This window comes from Saccostrea cucullata, unplaced genomic scaffold (genome assembly GCF_032062105.1).
Source record: "Saccostrea cucullata isolate Sc308-1 unplaced genomic scaffold, CSIRO_AGI_Scuc_v1 ctg588, whole genome shotgun sequence".
NCBI classification, from domain to species: domain Eukaryota; kingdom Metazoa; phylum Mollusca; class Bivalvia; order Ostreida; family Ostreidae; genus Saccostrea; species Saccostrea cuccullata.
In genome coordinates this window covers 309,450-335,077 of record NW_026929611.1, presented here as the reverse complement: position 1 = coordinate 335,077, position 25,628 = coordinate 309,450, and the positions used below count along the sequence as shown (strand labels likewise).

Below are 25,628 nucleotides of genomic sequence, written 5' to 3'. Positions count from 1 at the left end.
CTTTTGTTTATGTTTTTTTTCTATCACCACCTTTCAAATTCCAATTTGTATTTTCGAAATTTTCGTAGAAGAATTATTTTGTCTATTTCCTGCTATAATCAAGCAATCATCTGTACATGTACATCTGTCAAGTATTGAATTACAGATTTACTGAACACGAATGTAATCAAACACTTTTGTTTTCGAGTCGGTACTAACCAATCAGTCAAGTACTAGTAACTCATTTAGTATAGATAAATCTTATTTCCAAAATCAGTAATTCGATATGTTTCAAGCTGTTGTTGTATTGATTTCAATTTCTGATACTAATACAATATAAACCAATTAAAACTTCTGTTAGAGTAATTACATGAATAAAGCAAGGCATAGCATTCTCTCAGGATGCATTTGAAAAATCCTATATTTCTTTTTTGCGTCGTGTATGGCTTCTTTGTTGCTGTTGGTATGTCTGTTTTTCTTGTAATATTTTTATAACAGTTGTTATTTTAACTATGTAGTGATTTTTTTTAGATTTGTATAGTATTAAATAATATTTTCTGATAAACTTATGGACTGCATTTTGCAGGTTTTGCTAAGACTTTGTGTAGCTTTCCGTGGATAGAATTCAATGGACATTGTTATATGTTTGGAACAGACAAAAAAAGTTGGTTTGAAAGCAAAGTATGTATTCATGCATCTTTACGCAATGCATTTGCCTTTTTAAGTACTAGTCCTTTTACGAGATATTCCAATAAACAATTTGATTTTTTTTAATTTTGATATTTTTTTTCTTTTCAATAGAGTGTAAATGTGTTGTATTTTATTTTTGCTATTACATTATTCATTTTTTTTTCAGGTTGCATGCAACACAAAAAATGCTTATCTTGCTCGAGTGGAAACACCCAGGGAAAATGACTGGATTATCCAACAACTCTTTGCTTTAAGTAATTAAAGAATATTATAAAATTAATTGCAAAAAAAGATATTGGAAAGTTACATGCGTAGTGTAAGTGTATAACATTTATCTGTGTATTTGTTTTATCACCTTTCGCGGAAATCAACTTTTGTTGATTCAAATACCAGGCTATATGTATTACACATGTAAATAAAACTAGTTACATACGTAAATGCGCTAAATCAAATCTTTGCTCACTTGTTCAACAATCAATTGCCGCCATTTTTTGTAATTGAAAAGAAGGCATTGTTAATTATTTGCATGACAAGAATTTTGTTCCTAATACTTATGTAAAGTTCACTAAATAAGTTTTGTAGAAAATGATGCTATAAACGTTTACTTTTTGATGAAGGTATATTTTATATAACATACATTGTAATTGCAATAGAAATGTTTGTAAGATTTAAGAAAAAAAGACATCAAACGAATACTTTGCCAGAATATCTCATCTGGTAAGCTCAACCAAAATACAAATCGCGCGAAATAAAATTTTAAAATGTTCTCTTGATTTTTTTTTAAAACTTAAACCAATTATACTAAGAACAGTGAATCTTTGAATAGATATTTTTAACAACTGACACATAAGTTTTATTTCTACGTTTCTTTGATTTGAATACTTTATTTACAGATGGAGGATGGCATTGGATGGGTGGGAACACTTTGAGAAAGGTTGGTGATTGGAAATGGGAATCAACCAATGAAAAAATCGGATACACCTTCTTTCATCCAACAGAGCCTAATCGCCCGACAATAGAAAGATGTCTGTGTTACTTTACCGATGGTAAAAATGCGTTTTATTGGGGAGATAACGTATGCACCAGCAAACTGAGTTACATTTGCGAAAAAAATTGAAATAAATTGTAAAAGTTTACTGTTTGTATAATGCAATTGAAGTAAAGGTTGAGTTAGCAGATGCCTGATTAAGTATCAGTGTTATAAATAAAGTCATTAATACGCAACGTACCTTATCTATTGCTGATGTTTTAAGATATTCTTAATTTAAAATGCTGGTGTGATTATTGTTTATAGACAAAAAATAAGCATGCATTACCAGGTGTTTTTGAAAGATATCAATAGATGAAAAATCCTGGATAATTCAAAGAAAAATATATAAAAACTAATAAAACCATATATTATAGATGGTTTTTTTGTTGTTATTTTTGGAAGATGTGTACAACACCATATATCGACCTGAAAATATAGCACTAAAGAATTGGAACACTTTATAGAAAAAGAAATATAGATTAAACTACGTTGCGTATGTTCTTAATATAATGAATGATTGTCTTTTTTGGGGGGGTTTCATAATATGATCAGTCGATTGGCGTGAGTGATAATTTGTATAAACGTTTGTGCCTAAAGCTATCGGGTAAGTCAGTCGAATGATCATTGTATTGAAAACAAAAAAAAATCTGACAGTTATTCCTTTTATTAACATGCTCTTGATTTGGTGCTACAAGCTCCGCTTCTTTCTCTATTTGCCCCGCCAAGCACGTGATTTTTAACCACACCCATCCATGAATCAGTACATTAATGTAGAAATAAAGTAATTTTCCTATTTGTACTTTTATTTAGGACAAAAAAATTTAAATGTAAATATGAAGCAATGAAATGAAGGAGAAAAAGATTTATAAGATATATTTAACAATTAGAAATATGCTAATAGCAGGTGAAAAAGATTAATGTCTTTTTGCTGATGACACCTCCTTATATACTATTGTAGAAAAGGAAGCCACAATTGTAGCACAATCACTTACTAGTGATCTAAATCTTATTGATAAATAGTCAAAAATATGGCTTGTTGATTTTAATCCAAACAAAGCTGTAAATGTTGATTTCACCCGAAAATACATATAAAATATCCACCCATTACATTTGGTGAACATGGCCCATCCATTACTCAAAATGCATCTCATAACCACCTAGGATTACACTTTCAAAGTGATGATACCTGGACATCGCATATACAATTAATTCATGAAAAATTACTAAAAAGATTAAATATCCTCAGAATGCTTAAGTATAAATTGAAAAGGAAAATACTTGTTAAGATATATTTTGCATTTATTAGACCTGTCTTAGAATATTCCGACGTTGTCTGGGACAATTGTTCTGTAAAAGATACAAAACTTTTAGAAGATATCCAAGTAGAAGCAGATAGAATCATTACTGAATTAAGATCAAATTCCTCTAGTTCAAAATTGTATGACGAAATAGGATGGGATCTTTTACAAAGAAGGAGGAATATTAATAAATTGCAACTTTTTTTATAAAATTATAAATGGCTATTCACCTAAATATTTAAATGACTTGATTGAACCTTTTCGTCCTACAAACCACCCCTATAATCTAAGAAATAATGATGCAGAATTCAAAATTCCTTCTATTAGAACTACATAATATATGGAAAGTTTCTTTCCATCAACTGTTCAACTGTGGAATAACTTACCTGATTATATCATAAATGCTCCAGGAATATCTTCATTCAAAGGTCTTTTAAATTCTTATTTTGTAAAAAATGTAAAGAAATTTATCATTTTGGAATAAGAAAGTACAATATAATATGTGATAATTTTCTTTAATTTCGTTGCTTTTCCGAATAAATGAGGATATACTGTAGAACATTTCCTGTCTGAGATATCAAGAACTTCTAAACTGGGAGTATCAAGCCCAAAAATGCATCTTATAGGAGATTTGTGTGAGGAAAATTTTTAACGGATATATTTATGTGCAGTAGAAAAGGGTCCTTAATTTTAGCATCATAGATATAGTTATTAGAATACTTTATAACTTGCAATTCTTTCGAAGCAGGAAAGGTAAGCATAGCAATTTTTTTCGAACTATTTTGCATTTGAAGTGAAATGTTACAGAAACTCATAATCCAAATGCGGTTGTTGAAACTAACATCGAGAAATTTAAGTGAAAATTTTGCAAGAAGTCTATCCGTATGGGAAGGCCTACTGCTTTTATTTCATTTCTGGCTGCATTGAATAATTCAATGCAATATACCATACTAGTTCCATGCGGGTTCACAATAATGCCTGAAATGTGATTATTGACGAAAATAACATTCTTGACACAGATGCTGTAGAGGTATACCGAGTTACTTTTATTCAAATAGAAGGGTTTTATATAAACGTCCGGAAAATTTTCATTCGCATTAATTTTATCCATTGTCCGATTTTGTAAGCGTTTTAAAGGTACTTGGACACAGATTTGAAGTTATTATTTTCTCTATAATATTACGACTTATTTATTTTAATAGCATTTCACACAAAAATTAATTAAAAATCTTATTTCGTTTAAAAGATATTGAAATTACAGATTTTTCGGCGGGTTTGATTGACATATCCTTGCACTCTCACAAATTTAATTTTATTCTTAATCCTTAGGAAAAGTGGCAATCTCGTTTTGTATAAATGAAAAATATTAATACTATAATCCAGAAAAATTCAGAGTAAACACGTTCGAAAGCAAAACAAACACACAATATATTGTCAGTCCGTGCAGTTGTGGTAAGCAGACTGTGACGATTGAACGCACCCGGTGAATTCTAAATATAAACAATAACAGAACTCGAGCCCTGTTTACAAAAACTGTGTACATAACACGAGTGTGCTCGATTTGCTAAACTCTGTACGCATCTCTTAGTTCGGAATGACGATACTTGTGAAAGTGTTTTGCTTTCTAACATTTCTACTCTGAATAAAATTATTTTTCTTGATAAAAGTTTTAATATTTCTCATTAAAACACATCAAAATTGCCACTTTTCCTAAGGATTAAGAATAAAGTTAAAATTTGTGAAAGTGCAAGGATGTGTCAATCAAACCCGCCAAAAAATTTGAAGTTTTAATAACTTTTAAATGAAATAAGATTTTTAATTAATTTTTGTGTGAAATGCTATTAAAATATATAATTCGTGATATTATACAGAAAAAATGAGAAAATATTAACTTCAAATCTGTGTCCAAGTACCTTTAAACTTATCATAACCTCATTCATGTCACACAAGCCCCCAAAGTACATTTCTACACCCTTTAGATATGGAAAAGAACAAAATATGTCTTCACTGATGTCGAAAAGTACATGTCCTTCAAAATACATTGCCAAATATTTGATTGGGGATTCTGATAATCCACTAAAGCTATCGTTGTTTATATGAAAATGGGATGTTGAAAATAATTTCACTTCTTTTAATTCTTTCTAACGTTTGAAAGATTCTTTAAATATAAAGGTATTAAAAACATCGATATGTAATATTTCTAAAGATAAAACACTAGATAATTCACCTTCAGAATACATGTTACTTGTATATGCATTTCCATTAAGGGTCAAAATTCTCAATTTCCTTAGGGTATAGACAAAGGAATATCTTCGAACGACCAATTTTGGAGATTACAAGATGAAAATTGAAGAACAATTGTTTTAAAGAGTTTTTTGTCGTACGAAATTCAGCCTATTATTATTGAAATGCAGGGCTGTTATTCTACTTAGATTAAAATGAATCCCTTGAAATGTTTTTTGGAGATAAGGAGTTAAAATTATTATACGAAAGATCAAGCAAAAGCGTATTATTGTTTAATTTGTCTGTGAATTCAATAGGTACATGTATCTTATCTACGTTGAGCTGTGTACAATTCCACAACAAGCACTTTGTGAGATACTACTCTGCATTGTCTATCGCTAGTGCAGTCTACAACTAGAAAAAAAACTGATTTACAAACATTAAATTAATTAATTATATATTTGTACCATTAAATTTTCAGTAATAAATGAAAATTCTCATATAACCTGCATAAATCATTTTTAAAAGTTCTAGCATTGCAATACCTAGTATGTAAAAGAACATGCCCAATAATATCTATCCCAGCTTGTTTTGTTCAAGGATATAATTTATGTTGATTATTTTTTTCTTTACTCGATGAAATTGTAATTTAGACAACATAGACAACATAAAGTAATAAAAAATGTTTGTTTTTCAGTAAATTTCCTGAATTACTTATAATGTTTTTGTACCTTTTGAAATGGAAGCTTAGTTCAGGATGAAGAAGATGGGTCGATAGGGTGGACGAAGTACCTATAGTGCCATTTTTTGAATGATAATCCTAACGTTTGCAATAAGATAAACATTTTTTTCGCTTACAAAAACATGGAGTAAAGACTGAGTAAAGACCAACTTTATCGTTAAAGTATACTTTCATGACAAAACATTCATATCTTTCCGAGAAATATTTTCAAGTCAATTAAGTCAAGGGCCACTTCACATACATAATTTAAATACCCACATTCATCATGAGCAATTGTATAGGACAAGGTTTACTCCAGACAAAACCATTAAATCAGTGTCAAACTAATCAGCATCTCTGATGCCAGTTTCTGGTTCATACAGAATTGGGGTTTACCCGTCATTTATATCACAATATCTGAACAGGACAGCAGTTATTCAGAGCACATAGACCTTGTAATTTTTTCTCTATTTGATGGAGATGACTTTGATGTTGATATAATTCCTACACAGGAGTTATTTTTTTAAAAAGAGAACAGAAACATAGATATGCTGCACCAATATCTGGAGAAGATTTGCAGAAGAAATCCATGGAAAGTGTTTCTAAAAAACTACAGAAAAAAATAGATTGGCTGTTAAACTTTGAAAGGACTGGGCACTGCAGAGAAATACATTGCCTGAAACCTACACAGAAAATCCATCTTTTTTTCCAATACCTGCTGAAATTTCAACAGCAACTATTGAAGAACTTCAGTTCTGGATGTCGTGTTTCATCAATGAAATCAGAAGAAAAGATGGTACTAACTACTCACCAAATACCCTTAAGAATATTGCAGCAGGGATTCAGCCTTATTTAAGAGAGGAATGCAAACGTTCTACTGTTAATTTTCTGATGATCCCACCTTTGATTTGTTAAGGAATAGTTTGGATTCAAGGATGAAAGAATGAACCAACATGGGTATGGAAACAAAAGAGAACCAGGCAGATCCTGTTTTACTACAAAATGAAGAACATCTATAGAATTCTTGGGTTCTGAACCAAAACACCACTCAAGGGCTCTCTAACAGTGTATTTTTCTACAATTGCAAACTTTTTGCTTTGAGAGCAAATGATGAACACCGAAATTTGGATGTCTCTGTGTTTTCAATAAATTATGACAATGAATCTGGTTTGGAATACTTTACGGTCAGACGACACGTTCCTCAAAAAATAGATATTTTTTCCCAAGAATTTGTCCTTGAAGTCTAGGTACTTAAGCAAGTTTCCTCATAAAAAATTAGGGTACCTTACCAGGCATTTGGACAAGATACAACATGGTGATATTTCTTATATAACCCTTTTGGATAATCTTCTGAATGGCCTGTCTGATAATATTTGGTGAACTTATCTTCAAAAACATATTGAAAAATCTTATTTGTTTGTCAGGTCAATCTGTAGATCTGACAGTCTCTCAGACTGCCCGTATGTCACAAAAAACTTTAATTCTTTTTCAATTAAAAGAGAAAGGACTCTCATATTAGATGTATGTTTTACCTGTTACAAGACCGTTCTAAGTGCATTATGATTTTGACCCCGTGACCTTGACCTTGGAGTTAACCTACTTTTCAAAAAAAATTTACCTGACACTAAAGTAGCAAAAAAATTTTTGAATCGGAAGAAATTGGGCTTTCATACTAAATATGTGTATTTCCTGCGATAAGACCTCTCTAAATACAGTATAATTTTGACCCCTTGAACTTGACGTCTGACCTATTTCTCAAATACTTTATCCTTGATAATAACTTTAGATTGAGCAGATTAAGGGCTTTCACCTTTCACGTGTATTTAATCACAAGACCTTTCTTGTTACACTAATATTTTTTTACCCCTTGACCTTTGACCTACTTTTCAAAAATGTTATTTTTTTAATACCTTTTGATATGGAGGAGATAAGACTTTCATATTTGACATGTGTGTTATCTGTGACAATATAGTTCTGAGCGTGCTATGATATTTGAACCTTTGACCTTTACCTTCATGTTTGACCTAATTTGAAAAATAAAACCAAATGTTCGAAAGCAAAACATACACAAAGTATATTGTTAGTCCGTGCAGTTGTGGTGGGCAGACTTTAACTATTGAACACACTCAGTGAATCGTAAACATCAACAATAACAGAGTTCGTGCCCTGTTTTAAAAAACTGCGTACGTTTCACAGGTGTGATCAATTCGCTAAACTTTGTACACACTTAGCGCGGAATAACGATACTTGTGAAGGGGTTTTGCTTTTTAACATTTGTACTCTTAAAATAATTATTTTTCTGTATTAGAGTTTTAATATTTTTCATGATTACACAACAAGATTTCTACTTTCCATAAGTATTAAGAATAAAAATAAAATTTGTGAGATTGCAAGGATTTATCAATCAAACCCATCCAAAAAATTGAAGTTTCGATAACTTTAAAATGAAATAAAATTTTTGATATATTTATGTGTGAAATGTTATTAAAATATATACCCCGGTAAGGTGTGATATTATACAGAAAAAATTAACTCAAATTTGTGTAACTAAACAATTTAAATCAATTTCTTTTCAAAGATAACACAAAACAAAACAAAAACAAAAATAATTTTAAAAAAAAAAGCCATTTATTTACCGACTACACATTAAAATAACAAAGATTAAAGTCAATATAACAATTAAACATTAAGTTGTTGAAGTTCAAAATTTGTGATTTTTTTTTTTTTTTTTGAACGTTAATAACATGCATCATGTATCTGTACACTGAATTTCCTCTTGAAATTCAAACATTGACGACTGTTAAATATAAAGTGATTGTTTTTTTTTATTTTTTGATATACATTGTAAGTTTCAGAAATCTAATAATAAGTATAATAATAATTAATAATAATGAAAGTTCATTTGATAAATATGTCCTCATGTTAGTGTCTCTAAACAATAAATTGCTCATTTTCGTTGAATTTGCTTCAAAGAAGACATATTTTTTGTTTTCTTTTTAATGATATCAGGTGTATTTCTCAACGACTTTCCTAATTTTGCAATCATTTGGGCCGGATGTTTCCATGCATTGGTCAAAGCCACCTTTAGTTTAGCAATCATCTTGATTTTTTCCCAAGTTGACAAATTAGAGACTATAGCATAGCAAATTTTCATCAGAGCTATACTGCTACCTGTACCTAGGGACTTCAGCAGATTAAAAACCAGTTTTCCCTTGTCGTTGAAAGTAGCTGCGTTTGGCCATGCCTCAACAAACTCCTCAACCCGTTGTTGAATGTTATCATTAAGTAGCCCGTTGACCTGGTCGATGACAGAATCCATTTCCTCGTCAGAATATTTAATCTTTAAGCCGACGGAGGCCATTACCAGCATAATGAGCTCCACGAGTATGCTGGCTATTTGGTTCGACACTGCTGTTTGAAGTCCAGCAGATGTAGAAAGATCGATGTCTTGTAAGACTTTCCTTACGAAAGTTATGTATTATAATAAAGGATCCCTATTTAGACCGCATCCCCCGCGTTACGCCGTTGCGTGTTTTCATTGCGGTACTAACCAAAGAAATTGGGTAATTGTAAGGCACTATCAGGACTGCGTCCTGATCATTATCAAGTTATGATGACCTTCAATTGATTTCTCTTTGGCGGGGGCCTCTGATTCGCTTAAAATCATTGTCTACATTTTCATTTCATTGTTAAATTATATCAATGATATGTATAAAGAGGGTAGATTTAAATTTTGAGTTGGTTTTTTGAAAGGATCGATTTTAATGTTATTACGAAAGAAAAGAATTACATCCAGAGGTTTAAACTTTATATTTCACATTGTTTTGGACATGTTGACCTTTGATGAAAACTCAATAGACTTGAGTTTGAATACTTTTCGTTATATCTATACATGTATATTGTAAACCAACTTTCATTCGCGACGACTTTATTTCGCCATTTACCAGGGGTTAATTAGTTCGCGACGATTAATTTTAGCGATCAAACGTTTTTGAATATAATTTTAATAGACCCAGACACTTGAAGGATCAGTTCGCGGCGAGAAAGATTCGCGACGACGAAACTCTCGCAAACTTCGCGAAAATTTCTCGCACGCGAATTAAAGTTGGTTTACAGTATTTGATAAAAATATTGAATTTACAATTTAAACTGTTTCCATGGCAATTATCTTTCATATTTTAAATTTGGATGGAATTCTTTTCTTTCTTAATAATATAAATATGGATCATTTAAACTTAGAAAGAAGATGGGAAACAACGCGTTTAGAGTGCCCATAGCTTCATATATGAAATAAAAGAACTGAGAAAGTCATGAAAAATGGGATCAAAATAATTAATCTTCATGCAAGATTTCACAAACATGATTTCTTTAATAGTTTTAATAGCAACTCAATTTTTTTTTCATCAACATACTAAACATAAAACTGCGAATAGCATATTTTTACGTTTTCATTAATTTCTAAGTAGAAAATAATTGCAATAATTGGAAGCCCTTTGAATTGCCCGAGTTTTACCGGATATTTTTTTACGGTAGAGAATAATGTATGATGCGTACGCAGACATTACACTACGCAGGAGATTACTTTGTTAACTAGTGAGATTTACAATTAATATTTTCAGGTTTAAATTTTCGAAATGCTTCATTGATTTGAATTATAATAAAAGTTCATATCACTTTTTTAATTTCTTCAAGTTGATACAAATGTTTGTATTTTGATCAAAACAATTTCTGCACTCTTTCATATAACGTAGATTTAATTCATGTGTTCTCCCCACAGCTTCCGTTTTGAGACCTAAAAGATAGGGTCACGTGACCCCGTCTAAAAATCATATTCAATTTGTGAAAAGAGTATCAAAATTAAGTTTTCATGATTGAAATTCAAGAAATTTTGAGAAATTTTCAAACCTTTCTGAGAGAAAAAAAAATCTCGGAAAAATGATTCCTAAAGTTTATAAAAAGTTTAAGGTGGAACATGTAGTCGTGTGTATTCGAACTCTAGCAACAAAAATCGCTATAGTATCATTCTTCTTTGAGACTAACACCATGGGCGTCGGAAGCAAATTAAAAGTGGGGGGGGGCTAATCGAATCGAAAGGAGGAGAGCTTAACTTACAAAAAAAGGTAAATCCCGATTTTCAATGCCTATATAATGTATATTTGTGCAAAAAGGGGGGATAACCACCACCCCAACCCCCTAGCCCCCTTCCCGGGTCCGACGCCTATGAACACACTAACAACGACGCTACAAGGCTGATAAAAAGGTAAGGCATTAAAATCATGTTTGGGATATGATCCTTGACTTAAAGGACAGAGTATTTCTCGGAAAGATACGAATGTTATGTAATAAAAGTGATGCGTAAGGTATGGTGGCTCTTTGCTCCATGTTTTTGTGAACCAAAAAATGTATACTTATAAAACTTATTGCCAACTTTTAGGATTATCTTTCAAAAAGTAGAGCAAAGACCCGCTCATATTGAAAAATTTTGTTAAAATGTGAGAAAATGATTTTTTTTTCCCTTTATTAGTACGTGTATGCTTTTTCATATTAAACAAATAATTTCAGTCATTCTGAGGTTTTTTAAATGATGATGATGATGATGATGATGATGATGATTATCATCATCATTATTATATTAATTTAAGCATACTTTAATGTTAGATGAATTAACAAAGAAAATTTGGATATAATTGAGATTTTTAATTTTTTCACGTCCACCTTATTCCCCAATCTTCTTTTTAAAAACCCACAAATCTTAACAGTGTTACTCAGAGGGATGCGGTCTTAATAGGGATCCTGTTCTGTACATAACTGGGGAATATGAATCCGGCAGTTGTTTACTGTCTCATAGGTATATATTTGCATTTCCAAATGAATTTTATGCGCCTGCATCGATAGATCTGGACGTATATTGTTTTGGTCCTGTCTATCTGTCTGTCTGTTTGTCTGCAAACTTGAACCTTTGCCATAACTTTTGATCCATGAAAGATAAAGACTTCATATTTAGTATGCATACTCCACTAATAAAGGTCTTTCAAATGACACCAAGTTCAATGACCTTGTGACCTTGACTGAAACCTATTTGTTATGTACTAGGTATTGGTATTTTTGTTTTGATTAAAAAAAAGCGAAAAAACTTTTTTTTCATAATTGACATTTGAAGCTTTATCATGTACTAAGGTACAGACTTCATAACAGATAAGATAACCTTTATAGTCATTATAGGAATAGTGTTAGTAGTACTAACATGTGAAATCCGGGAGTTGAGGCTAGTTACATTGTTAAATTTAATAAATTGTGAATGCATTTTTTTTTTTACATATTTATAAAATAAGTTAGATATAAGCTTTTAATAAATAATGACATCTTTATCCAACATCTCACTGTAATTCCATGTTACTTTAGAATTAATAAAAATAATTATTTATTCCGAATAAATGTTCTTAAAATTAGACTCATCCGTGCCTTATACTCTTGCGCAAAATGTTATACTATACAGAGCGAATCTAAGAAGTCTTATTTTATCAGATTGTGCTTTTGTTGTGTGCATCAATTCTATAATCTTTCTTTTCACAAAATATATAAAAGAAAAATTCAAATAAACACATAACAATTTTCACACTGACAATTAACCCCGATCAAATAGCATTATTAAGATCCACTCCCCAAAAACCTTCGAGATATCAGATAAGGAGTGCCTCTCGCTTAGTTGGCCAATTTCAGTGTCAGGATAACCTTGTTATTCTTGCTGGGCAGAGTATATAGCTGCAGCTTATCTAGGTCAAAATTTGAATTCAACTGATGGACAAGAAGTGCGCGTCTCCTTGCTGTTCATATTTAATGTGTTTTCAAGCTACATACACAAGGATTAATGCTGGAATATCAACTTCTGCCCAGTAAGAATTATTTCCTTTTCATGAATTTAAGAAAATAAGTTTATTTAGTATCTGTACATTTAATTCTTCTTTTATAAGTATATTTGAAATCTACGTGAAATGCACATCCTTGGTTCGTGTATTATGTGTATTGTTGATATTCATTTGTTTATGAAATATAAGTATACTAATATATTATACAATTTAATAAATTGTAGCTCATCGTACGGTTCAATCAACCAGTGGTGCAGGGAATTGATTGTATATAGTCAGCCTTGATTGCATTAGGTTCTTCGCCCGTGAAAATTATAGTTACAAAGGAATGCAACAATTTGTAAGTACACTATGTCTATGTATGCCTATAACATTTTCTTTAGTAATGATTATTTATAAGCATACTAATACGAATTTTAATATGAAGTTAACTATAATTCTTTCTAATCATGTTAATTATTAAATCCAAGTACCGGAAAATAGTCCTTTGTCTGATTTTTTAAATTATTCATGTATATCTATTTTTTGAAATAACGTGTTACGTACATTGTATCGAACAAATTTCTTTCACATCTTTATTTCTTTTATTTATAGGCTTTTGCTCTAGAGGATGGATTCTCCTGTTCATTTCTTTCATTCGTGGGACTTAACTACAGATGTATATGCGTGATTAAAATCAATGGATCCGCCACTTTGTGGAACTTAGTAGTGTAAGACAGACGCGTACTTTGAAGAACTTTGATGTGATAACTGGACCCCCTTTTCACTAGGAATATAAATTGTGTCAAGCAGTGATTTTTGAGATTCGGTGATTGAATCCAAATTTGTGTTTGTCTTTAAAATACAAACTAAAATGAATTCTCTCACAATCGTAATACTGGATTATAGCTTATGTAAATATTACGCAACTTGAATAGAAAAATATTAGAATTTGAAATGTATTTGTTTATAAAGTAAAACTTAATATGAATTAAACGTGATTTCAACCAAATATCAACGTTTGTACAACCAAAAAATTTCAACCAAATCTCAACCTAATTACAACCAATGTTCACTTTTGTTCAATGTTGATATTTGATGTTGAAACTACGTTGAAGCTTCAAAGTTGCATCAACTTTCATTTGCAACCAAAAATCAACCATAAATCAACCAAAAATTCAACCTATTTTCAACGTTTATTCAACGTTGAAAATTGACGTTGAAACAACGTTATGTTTCAACGTTGCCTCAACTTTCATATTATGCAACCAAAATTCAACGTTGATTCAACGTTGAATTGCCTGCTGGGGTTTATAATGCTGGTAAACCCTGTCCTTTTTCCCCAGATGCAGGTATAACCACATGTTTAGCCAGTGCGGAGGAAAACACCCTCAAGTTAAGTGCTCAAAACAATCGCTCAGTTTACTCACTACAGACACCTGTAAAAACTAGCTCATTGGCAAAACATTTGGAACGCTATAAACATGCCAGATGTTATACATGAATTTATATGAAAATTTGTCAATAGCTGAAAATAAAATCAGTAAAGAGGTAGCGCTACAACGAGTAGCAGGACCATTTCCAAACCCTCATTTTGTTTGTTTACAAGTTTCCCCATTAGGTTTAGTCCCCAAGAAGGACGGTGATATGCGTTTAATTCATCACCTCTCGTATCCAGAAGGAAGTTCTATCAATGATTTTATTGACCCTGTGGCCTGCTCTGTTAACAATGCAAGCATTGATGAGGCGGCAGATATTACAGCTTCTTTACGAACTGGCACAATATTGGCTAAATCTGACATAAAATCCGCCTTCCGCCTTATCCCCATATCACCAGCTGATTTTGACCTCATGGGTTTAAATTTCAAGGTCAATATTATTTCGACAATATGCTACTCTTTGGGTATTCCATAAGTTGTTCATTGTGGGAGAAATTTGCATCATTTTTACATTGTCTTACAAAACAACATTCGGGCAATGCTCATATTATTCACTACTTAGATGATTTCCTTTTCTGTGGCCCCAAGTCTTCCGCGGTTTGCGCAAATACATTGCAACATTTTAGAACCCTTTGCTCAGATTTAGGCATACTGATAGCTGAGGACAAGACTGTAGAAGCAACCAATGACTTAGTTTTCCTAGGCATTAGATTTAACACTTGCAACATGACCATATCAATACCTACAGATAAGACAGTAATATTACAAGAAAACATCAATACAGTGTTGCAGGCCAAAAAGGTCACACTTAAACAAATGCAGACACTATTGGGACTTCTTAACTTTGCTTGCAGAGTGGTAGCACAAGGGCGCGCATTCTGTAGACGCCTCATTAATTCTACCATTGGCATCAAAAAACACCACCACAAAATCAGAATAACACAAAATATCAAACTTGACCTACTCGTATGGAAAACTTTTTTGAAAGACTACAATGGAGTATCAGTTATTAACACCCCTTTGGTTGACAGCCACACCGTTCAATTGTTCACAGACAGTGCTGAGGGAGAGTGGGGTGGATTTGGGATATATTTTGGTGGCAAGTGGGCTGGGGGTCAATGGCCACAACACTGGGGCTCAGAGGGTACTCTTAGAGATATGACATTTTTGGAACTGTTCCCTGCGCTGGTGGCTCTTACGCTTTATAACAAGTACCTACAAAACACTAGACTTCTTTTTCACATTGACAACATGTCAGTGGTACACATTATTAACAACTCTACCAGCAAATCAGATAGAGTCATGAACATTGTCCGCAAACTTACACTACAATACAACATACAAATTAAAGCTTCATATATTCCTACTAAAGCAAACTCAATTGCTGACGCAATATCTCGTTCACAGTGGGCCCGGTTCCGACATTTCGCACCAGAAGCAGATTTCTTCCCCACACCAGTTCCAAACCATGTATGGGATATCTAGAAGAAGAGGCATCAAGGCTTTTAAACGACTCTCGATCTGCCAAAACACAAAAAGCATACAACACAGCACTAGTGCGATTTCAAGGTTGTCGTACACAATATGGGTTAGATCAATCCTGGCCAGTCTCGGTAGATCAGCTTTTACACTACATAGCCTTTTTGTCCCTCCATAAGTATTCATACCGAACAGTTTGTTTGTACTCAAGTGCCATTTCTCATCATCACAAAATCAACGGTCACAACGACAAAACTAAAGTATATGTAGTATCAAAAACACTTGAAGGCCTACGTCGATCAGCCAGAGTAAACAAAGATTTACGCATTCCCATCTCTAAACATTTTCATAAAAATTATTCAGACCCTTCCATTTGTGTGTCGATCTCCTTATGAAGCTTCACTTTTTTGCTGAACCCTTCTGTTTAGCTTATCTGGTTTATTGAGAGTAAGCGAAGTTCTGTGCATTCAACTCTCTGATTTACATTTTGTTTCAACAGATCATCTCACAGGTAAAATCCAAAAGTCCAAAACTGATCACATCGGTCTCTCAACTTTAGTGAAATTAACCAATCAACCTGACTATAAGATCCGCCCTGTGAATCAGATCAGAGAATATATCAAATCTAGGACAAGCAACTGCAACTTGCTGCTTGTGCATGTGAAAAACAAACCCATTGCACGTTTTCTATTTCAATCAGTTTTGCAAAAAGCACTCAATTTCTTGCAAGTCCAGGGTCATTATAGGTCACATAGGTATGGCCACCGAATTGACAAAACAAGGGGTATCATTCAACCAGATCAAAGCACAAGGGAGATGGAATTCAAATGCTTATCAAACCTACATTCGTACAGATTTTCAACGTCTCAGCTGGGAACAACTTTAAAATCATTAATTAACAATTGTAGAATTATATTTCAGAATGTTACAATTTTTGATATGCTTTAACACTTTAATCAGTTAGTCCTTTCTAATTTCAACAAAGCTGTCCTGGTGTGTCCATCTGGATAATTGTATCCTCAATACCATACTGGGCAGGAGTAGCAGCAGAACATAGGCCTGGGGGTACTAATTTGAACTTGCCAGCTTCAATAACTTGGAATGGTGTAAGGGGACTTCAGTGGCATCAGGTTGAACAAACCATAGCAACTATGTCTGTTAAATTTTCTCCCCCTGATTGGTTAATTTTTCATGTCGGATCAAATGATCTGACTTCTGGTGATATTACCTCGAAATCTTTCTCACATATGGCACAATGCACATTATACAGATACAATGCACTGTGGCCTAACACTAAGCTAGTCTGGTCATGTTACTACCAAGGCGTTATTGGCATCATGCACCTCTTGGGGACGGGTCAAAAATCAATAAGAAAAGGGTTAAAATAAACAAGCTAATGAAAAAAAATCATGGTTTAGGAAGTACAGGGATGTGTTATTGAACATGATCATAATATCAAAGCAACAGATATTGACCTCTATCGTACTGATGGCACACACTTATCTAATGTAGGCAACCAAATATTTTTTAATAATCTTCAAGCAGCAATGCAGTTTTTTTGCAGAACAACCAAAGAATATTTCCTGCCACAAGCCAGTGAAACAGAGCCTATTCATTCCCTATGTGCAAACAGTAGTAAACACATCGATGGTTAGAGCATAGACATTTATATTCATAGGTAGATAATATACTTTTTATGTTAAACACAGAACATTGTTATAATTTTGTGGGGGACATTGTTAAAGTCTATGGCGGGATGGGGAGTGCGTTGCGGTAGCTGATCACTAATTCTGCTCCAAAACCTGTTGTCTCCTCCCACATGCTACTAAAGCAGGGGGCATGTGTTATATTTACTATCAAGTTGGTTAAAAAAGTTAGTAACAAAAGGCAGTACTTAAAGGTTAATTGTAATAGAAAGGCTCACAGCTAGTCCATTGCTGGTGCCTCATCAACCTCCCTACCTAGGGAGGGGATGCTACAGGCTGGGGCATGTTCTTTGGGGGCAACTGTAGGGCAGTCTACTGGGTCCTCCCTTTCATGCATTATACCAGGTAGCTCTCAGGAGACGTGCAAGAAGGACAGGCATCACTACCCACCTCAGAACGCGGTGATTCGTTCAGGCTCTGAGCACCTATGTTCACATAGGGCTCCCAGTGGGTCCCCTACATTGGGTAGTTAAATTGGAACACTGGCCGCCTCCCCAGTTTCCCAAAATTTTTATATGCGACCTTTTCCACCATATTTTGATTTATTGTCTGTTTCTTTGTCTGCATATTAAAAGTTATAAATGTGCAAGTTTTCTTGTGTTGTGAATTCTGCTAACAGACAGCTCCAGGGAGTCATAGTGTACTATCTCAATTAATACAGTTTTGTATTTTAAAGTAATTGTTTGGTGGTTTAAAGACAGTGAGACAGTAACTAACTGAGTAATGTATATTTTGAAAAAGATTGATCAGTTTATTAATGTTGTATCATTTTAAGGTGTAGTAAAGATAATGGTAAATCCAAGCACAGGGATGAAAACAAGTTTCAGTCATGGTCAAGGCTTCCTATCTAAGTGCACAGTAGTCAGCTAGTAAGGTCATCTTAAAAAAGTAGCCAAGTCTATAATTAAAGGACCAACGACTAGTGTGAAAAACGCCAGTCAGCATTTAACTCAATTGTAAATTGTATTCGCTGACAAGGGCATTGTATCTACCATAGAACTTACGAAATGATGCCTTTTACCGAGACTGATAATATTCTTGTTTCTTCAACTTGTTTGTAAATAATATACCTCGTTTTAGAAATTGTTCATACATAAAGTATGCTCCTGCATTTCGAATCAACTGAGATAAATAAACTCCGTATGCAGGTGATGAATGTATATTGCTGTATAAGTAAGGGGATTTGACGGTTGAAAAGTTAAAGTCATCATGTGTATCATAAAGCTTGGTTGTTAGATTACCATTAACTCTTTTTTTCAAATAAAATATCCAAATATGTTACAAATGGGCCAGACTCCGTGGTATCTTTTATCTCAAGCTCACCAGGGTATATCGTATCGACATAAGAATGAAAATTACAATTGTTATTAATTGACAATACGTAGTCGATATAACTAAATGTCGAGTTGAAGGCCACAGCAGGTGTTTTTTTTTTCTTTTCACGTATAAGATTTTTTGACAAATTTTGCTTCATATGAATGCAAAATTGGTCTCCTAATAACGGGGCGAAAGTGGAACCCATTCGAATTCTAATGGACCGTGGGAAGATCTGGTTTCCAAAAACAACATATATATTGTCAAACTCAAGTATCTTTTTTATATCAACTTCAGAGTACTTGTGTGTACAATCAGATTGTTTTTTAACAAAATAATTTTGCAACTGACTAATGACAATGTAAGCAAATTTACGACTTCTACGTATATAAATGTCAAATTTGAAAAAAAAAATTTAAAAACAAAAATAAATTAAATCTACTTTTCATCCTCATTTCTTTTTTGATGATTCCATAAAAATTTGTTTTGCAAATGTTAACATATGGTTATGTTTTTTACTTTTATTGAATAAAGTATGTTCCTGCAATAAATGGACTTTTGTGAGAAGCACTTCTACAGTTGACGGTTTACTTTGACATTTAAACCTGAATCCTGTACGGAGGTACAGAATTGACAAAAGATGAGAAAATCTTTCTAGTTGTCATAGGTATGGTGTTAGCGGCACTAACATATGAGGGCCGGGAGTTGATGCTTGGATGGTAGTCTTTTTTTTTCAACTGTTCAAGGACAACTTGTTTGTGTATTGAAATAACCCGTTATTTTCGTTAAATTCAATTTTGAGCTAAGTAATTAAACCGAAAAAGAGCTTCCATATATTGCCCTAGCGTAAAAGTAAGCCGTCAACTCTGCTCCTCGCAAAAGTCCTTTACCAATATAATGATGTTCAATTTTTCATATTTGCTGTTGTAAATGAAAGTAACCATTTAGTTTGGGAAAAAGCCACAAAATGATTTATAAAAATGGTCTGTAGCTATTCGAAATCAGAATTGCGTTACAAGAAATGTCTTTGGTTTTTTTCCTCGTCATATTGCATATTACTATTACGGCCGCGACTGACCTCAGTCGATAATTAATAGTTAGGAAGTAAATGCTCTTTCGCCGAGCTGCTCGACATTGAATTTAAAAATGCGGTTCCTTCGGAAAATACCTTAAAAACTGCGGCCCCGTGTCACGGTAGGCTTTGGCACAATAAAGAACCTACTTAATGGCCCTGGGTGACAAGTAAGGTCTTAATTTAAAGCCCTTCAACGGTATATGGTGATTTATATATGTTGAAAAACTCTTTGTATTCAACCCTGGTTTGTCATATTTACAATCATGACCGTTTCAAGATTTCAAATCTGAATTTCATATCACATACTTTCAAGCAGTGATTTAAAACAAACTTTCCGTCAAGGTATCTCGGTCGGTAGAGCGCTTGCTCCGTGATCGGAAGGTCGTGAGATCGAATCTCGGCCGTGCCTGACCTATTTCGATAAAAAAAATTATGCAACTGTTCCTTCGCCATGCGCTTGGTACCTTGAAGTTTGTTTTAAGTACTTGTTGTTCTCTTATGTTGACTCTTTTATTTTCTTTGTGTGTTGCTCAAATGTTTTGTCTTTTATTTCTTTCTTTTCTTTTTTTGTCTGTTTATCAATGTCTTTGGTTACACTTGTGTGTTTATATGAACTTCTGTCTTTGTGAAACTTTAATGTGATATTTGTGCTCTTATGTGTATATATGTACATTTTATTATAAATATGTTTTTATTTTTTTAGTCGGCAAAAGAGCTTTATAGCTCATGTTTTTTGTTATGTGTATGTAATCCGACTATAAATAGAATTTACTTACTTACTTACTTAAGTGAAAGTTGTGGGTTTTTCGGATGAGACTTTACAAACCGAGACCCCATGTCACAATAGGTGTTGCCACGATAAAGATTCCTCACTGCTCAATGGCCGTAAATGCCGAGTAAAGGTCAAAATTTGAGGACATTCACCGGTATACATGGTGAATTTTGAAGACCTTCACTGGTACATATGGTGACGTTTCTACATGAGTGAAATATTATTGTTTTACAAACAGCGTGACAGTTTGCTTGATAGGGCGTGCTGAAATTTCGTATGCCTGATTATCATTTTACTCATCGATTGGATGTTTGATTTCAATGAAATCAATAATACTTTGCATATGACACACAGAACACAGCAATACCCCTGACAATACTAACCAATCGCATTGAATAAACAACAATAACACGTGAACGGACAAAGCAAGTTTTACTTCCTATAATGATGATATTGATAGAGCAACGTACATATATAGTACAACAGAAACAGAGTAGCCTTACTAATTCCATACTTTAAATTTTCTTATACATATCTAAAAACCCATCCGGTCAAATCACAACAAATATAATACATGTATGCTTTTTTGAAGACAGAAAATGGGCTTTGACTGACCACGTGTTGCTGCTGACTACAAATGCTGTACTGGTAAACAATCATTCAATGTGATTGGTCAGTATTATCAGGCTATTGTTGTATTCCGAGTTTCATATGCAAATTAGTATTGATTTCATTGATCCAATCGATGAGCAAAATGATAACCAGCACACAAAATTTTAGCACGCCCCATCAAGCAAACTGTCACGCTGTTTGTAAAACAATAATATTCTCGAATGAGGCGTTAGATAACATACAATTAATCAATTAATCAAACAAACAAACTTCACTGAGTTATTATTTTAATCCTCAGTATCATTTTCTTTTAGGACCAGTGAGCACGCTAACCACTGCATAACAGCCCTGATGGATATCGGCATTTAAAAATCATGTTTGTGACAATTGTTCAAATGGACATCTAGTATTTCTCAAATAGATGCGAATGTTATGTCATTAAAGTGTATAAAAAATATGGTGGGTCTTCGCTCCATAATTTTGAAAACCAAAAAATATTTATATTTATGCAAACTTTGAGGATTGACTTTCAAAAAAATGGAACGAAGATCCACTCATTTAGAAAAATAGAGTACTATCATAGTGTGAAAAATTATTTAGTGTGTGTATATACTATTTCTCTGAAAAATAATCTTTGTAAGATTTTTGCAAATGGAAGAAATTCCACATAAATTATATACACTGTATAAGTGTTAGATGAAATATCAAAGGAAAATTTGAGATTTTTTTCACCTTCAGGTTTGTAATGCTATAGGCTTTTTGCTCGTCGTATTCATTCATCTCCTTTCAAATAATTTGTTTTACATGTACCGGTATTTGCAGTAAGTTGTTAATAGAAATAAGGGAAACTTTTAAAATGGTAGGTCTGGCTGGTTAAAACAATTTAATTGAAACATTTGCTTATGTTTTTCTTTCTATCATCACCTTTCGATCTCCAGTTCTATCATCACCTTTCGATTTCCAGTTTGTGATTTCAAAACTTTCGTACAAAAATTATTTTGTCTACTTTTTGTTGAAATCAAGCATTCATCTACACATCTGCACATGTATGTTTGTCAAGCATTGAATTATAAATTTTTTAACACACGTGTAATGAACTACCTTATGATTGAGCCAGAATTAATAAATATGATTTATTTGCATTTTTACTATCACAACTTTGAACGAAAATGGTATTAAATCAAATTCTAGTACTGGTTTATCAGTCTAGTAATTTATATACCGGTAGTAGTCATAAATCTTATTTCCAAAATCAGTAAGTCAACATGTTTCGAGCTGTTGCAGTATTTATTTCAAATTTTGATACAATATAAAACGAAATTGATTTAAAATTTTTGTTAGAATAATAAAGCAAGGCAATATTTTCTTTTTAGAATGCATTTCAAGAGTTCTGTATTTCTTTTTTGCATTGTTTATGGCTTCTTCGTTGCTGTTGGTATGGCTAGTTTTACAACAATTGTTTTGAAACAATGTCGACGTTTTCTCAGATTTGTATAATTTTGAATAATCTGACCTGTTTAACTTAAGTACTGCATTTTGCAGGGTTTGATGGGACTATGTGTAGTTATCCGTGGATAGAATTCAATGGACATTGTTATATGTTTGGGATGGACAAAAAAAGTTGGTTTGAAAGCAAAGTACGTATACATGTATCTTTAAGCAATGTATTTGCCTTTAAGAATTACTAGTTTATTGTAATTTTACACGATATTCTTATTAACAACTTGATTTTGTTCCAATTTGATTTTTCTTTTCATTAGAATGTAAATATGTTATATTTTACATTTTCTGTTACATTATTTAATTTTTTTTAGGTTGCATGCAACACAAGAAATGCCTATCTTGCTAAAGTGGAAACACCTAGGGAAAATGACTAGATTATCCAGCAACTCTTTGCTTTAAGTAATTAAAGAATATTAAATTAATTGCAAATCAAGATATTGGGATGTTACGTGAGCACTGTAAGCGTTTAACATTTATCTGTGTATTTGTTGTGTCGCCTTTCGCGGAAAGCAATATTCGCTAATTCAAGTACCACGCTATCTGTTTTGCAAATGTAGATAAAACTAGTTACATACGTAAATGCACTAAATAAGATCTGCGCTTACTTGATCAAAAATCAATTTCCGCAATGTTTTAATTATAATTAAAAAAAAGAAATCATTGTTTACAAGTATTTTTGCATAACAAGGATTTTGTCCAAGTACCATAAGTATAATTAAGTTAATCAGTTCTGTAGAAACTGTTGACTTTTCGTACGTATATTTCGTGTAAAATAATTGCAATAAATGCATGTGTATGTTTGTAAAATTTAAGGGAAAATTTAAGGGGAAAACATTAGACATAAAATGAATCATATTTTAGTATAACTCATATGGTAAGCTTTCCCAAAAAGCAAGATCAAGCCAACTAATTTTTTAAAGAATATTCTCTTTTTAGAACTTGAACAATTATTGTATGGTTGATCAAATATTTTTAGTTCATATTTCTTAAATAAATCAATTGACATTTTTCATAACTTTCTTTGATTTACATAATTTATGTTGCAGATAACCTATGGTATTGGTGGATTGGTGGAAACACTTTGAGAAAAGTTGGTGATTGGAAATGGGAATCAACCAATGAAAAAATTGGATACACCTTCTTTTATCCATCGGAGCCTAATCGTCCCACAATAGAAAGATGTCTGTGTTTCTTTAATCATGATAAAAAGGCATTTTATTGGGGAGATGCTACATGCAGCGGAAAACTGGGATACATTTGTGAAAAAGATAATTGAAACTGTAAACCCTCACTCCTTTATAATGCATACACAATAAAAAATTTGTCTGCAGATGTCTAATTAGGTATCCATGATATGATTTAAGACTTGATTAAGCAATTAAATATAGCTTAACTGGGTCAGAAAAAATATACATATGTGTAAAATATGCTGAACAAACAGAAATATACTAACGGCAGGTGAAGGTTATTAACACCGTTGTTAGGTGTCACTCGCTACCATGCTATGCTTATGACTTTTACACCGAATTGATTTTTATTAGCCTCAGAAAAGTTGAAAGCATATACATGTATATTGTTAAGTGATACTTAATATATAAGTGCGTGATTGCAAGTATTATGTGAAAAATTCCGTTTTTTATTCTGTCAAATTCATATCAATTAACAATGGCAATTTCCATTCCTACGTCGATACGATATGTACTGGTGAGCTTGAGATAAAAGATACCACAGAGTCTGACACATCTGTTATATACTTGGATATATTTTACTTGAAAAAGACGTTAATGGTAATCTAACAACCAAGCTATATCATAAACGTGATGACTTACTTTTCTATTGTCAACTTCCCTTACTTATATGCAGCAATATACCCCCATCACCTGCATACAGAGTATATATCTCTCAGATGATTCCGCAAGAACATGCTCTACGTATGAACAATTTCTAAAACGAGGTCAATTATTTATATAGAGGAAAATAAAACAAACATGATTTTATACACGTTTATTTTGATATTGGCGTTTGTTGGTCGTGGCATATTTAAAGCAGCAGGGGGTCGCCAAGCGTAAAAGGGCGACCCCAAATAACAACAAGCAGCAGCAGCAGCAAGCAACATGAAAGCATAATATTACATGTACATATAATAAGCATAATAATGGCCGTTCCGGGTATACCGCGAACGGTAATTAACCTTACAATTTAATTTTATGTACATGTGTATTTTAAATAAACTTTACAAGTTTACATGTATGTTGTAGTTATCGTTCCGGTTTATCAAACCGCGAACGTTACAAAGGATATTTTAGCAAGCAAAGCACTGTGCATGAAATTTGTTGAAAGCAGTACACATTTTGCACAGCAACTGAGTTTGTTTCAAGTAAGCAAAGCAGACCAATTCATGAATTTGTTGAAAGCAGCACACATTTTCACAGTAAATGAGATTGTTTTAAGCAGCAGCAGCACAATGAATTATAGCATCAGTTGAATGGCTCGACGCAAACGCCACATGGCCGAAACCTTTGGAATCCATAAGTTTCGGTCACCCCATAAAATGGGGAAGCCGCATTCAACAGACCCACGACCAACCGCCCTAATTTTAACCTATTTACATGGGAAACTGTAATAATCCCCTTGAAAATAACTCGAGACCCCCATCCCTCCTAAATTTAATACTTCTGTATAATGAGTACACAGAAAATTTTAATTCAATTGATGTTTTTTAAATGTGTAAAGTTATGAGAACTTAAGCAAAAATTCATATATTAGCTTACATTGGATTATTTTATAGCAAAATAATATATATTAAAGATGAAGAAAAAATTTATGTGGAGACAAAATATTGTCCAATCACAAAAAAAGCAGATCCTGATTATGCAACCCCTCTCATTTCAACAGGAGCATGTACGAATTTATTCTGGCTGGTTTCAAGCAACACTGTACTA

At 32.7% G+C, this 25,628-nt stretch overlaps 1 protein-coding gene across 2 annotated transcripts; it reads left to right on the top strand.

Moving 5' to 3' along the window:
- Positions 1-359: 359 nt before the first annotated feature.
- LOC134281437 (perlucin-like protein) lies at positions 360-23,978 on the top strand. Of its 2 annotated transcripts, none has more exons than XM_062763902.1 (4): positions 360-442; positions 566-660; positions 836-923; positions 23,733-23,978. In XM_062763902.1, exons 1-4 carry the CDS (start codon positions 382-384, stop codon positions 23,960-23,962), a joined length of 474 nt encoding a protein of 157 aa, XP_062619886.1. In that variant the 5' UTR covers positions 360-381; the 3' UTR covers positions 23,963-23,978. The 2 variants fall into 2 exon arrangements, with proteins under 2 accessions (XP_062619886.1, XP_062619887.1); XM_062763903.1 differs by lacking the exon at positions 23,733-23,978 and adding an exon at positions 1,563-1,938.
- Positions 23,979-25,628: the final 1,650 nt, after the last annotated feature.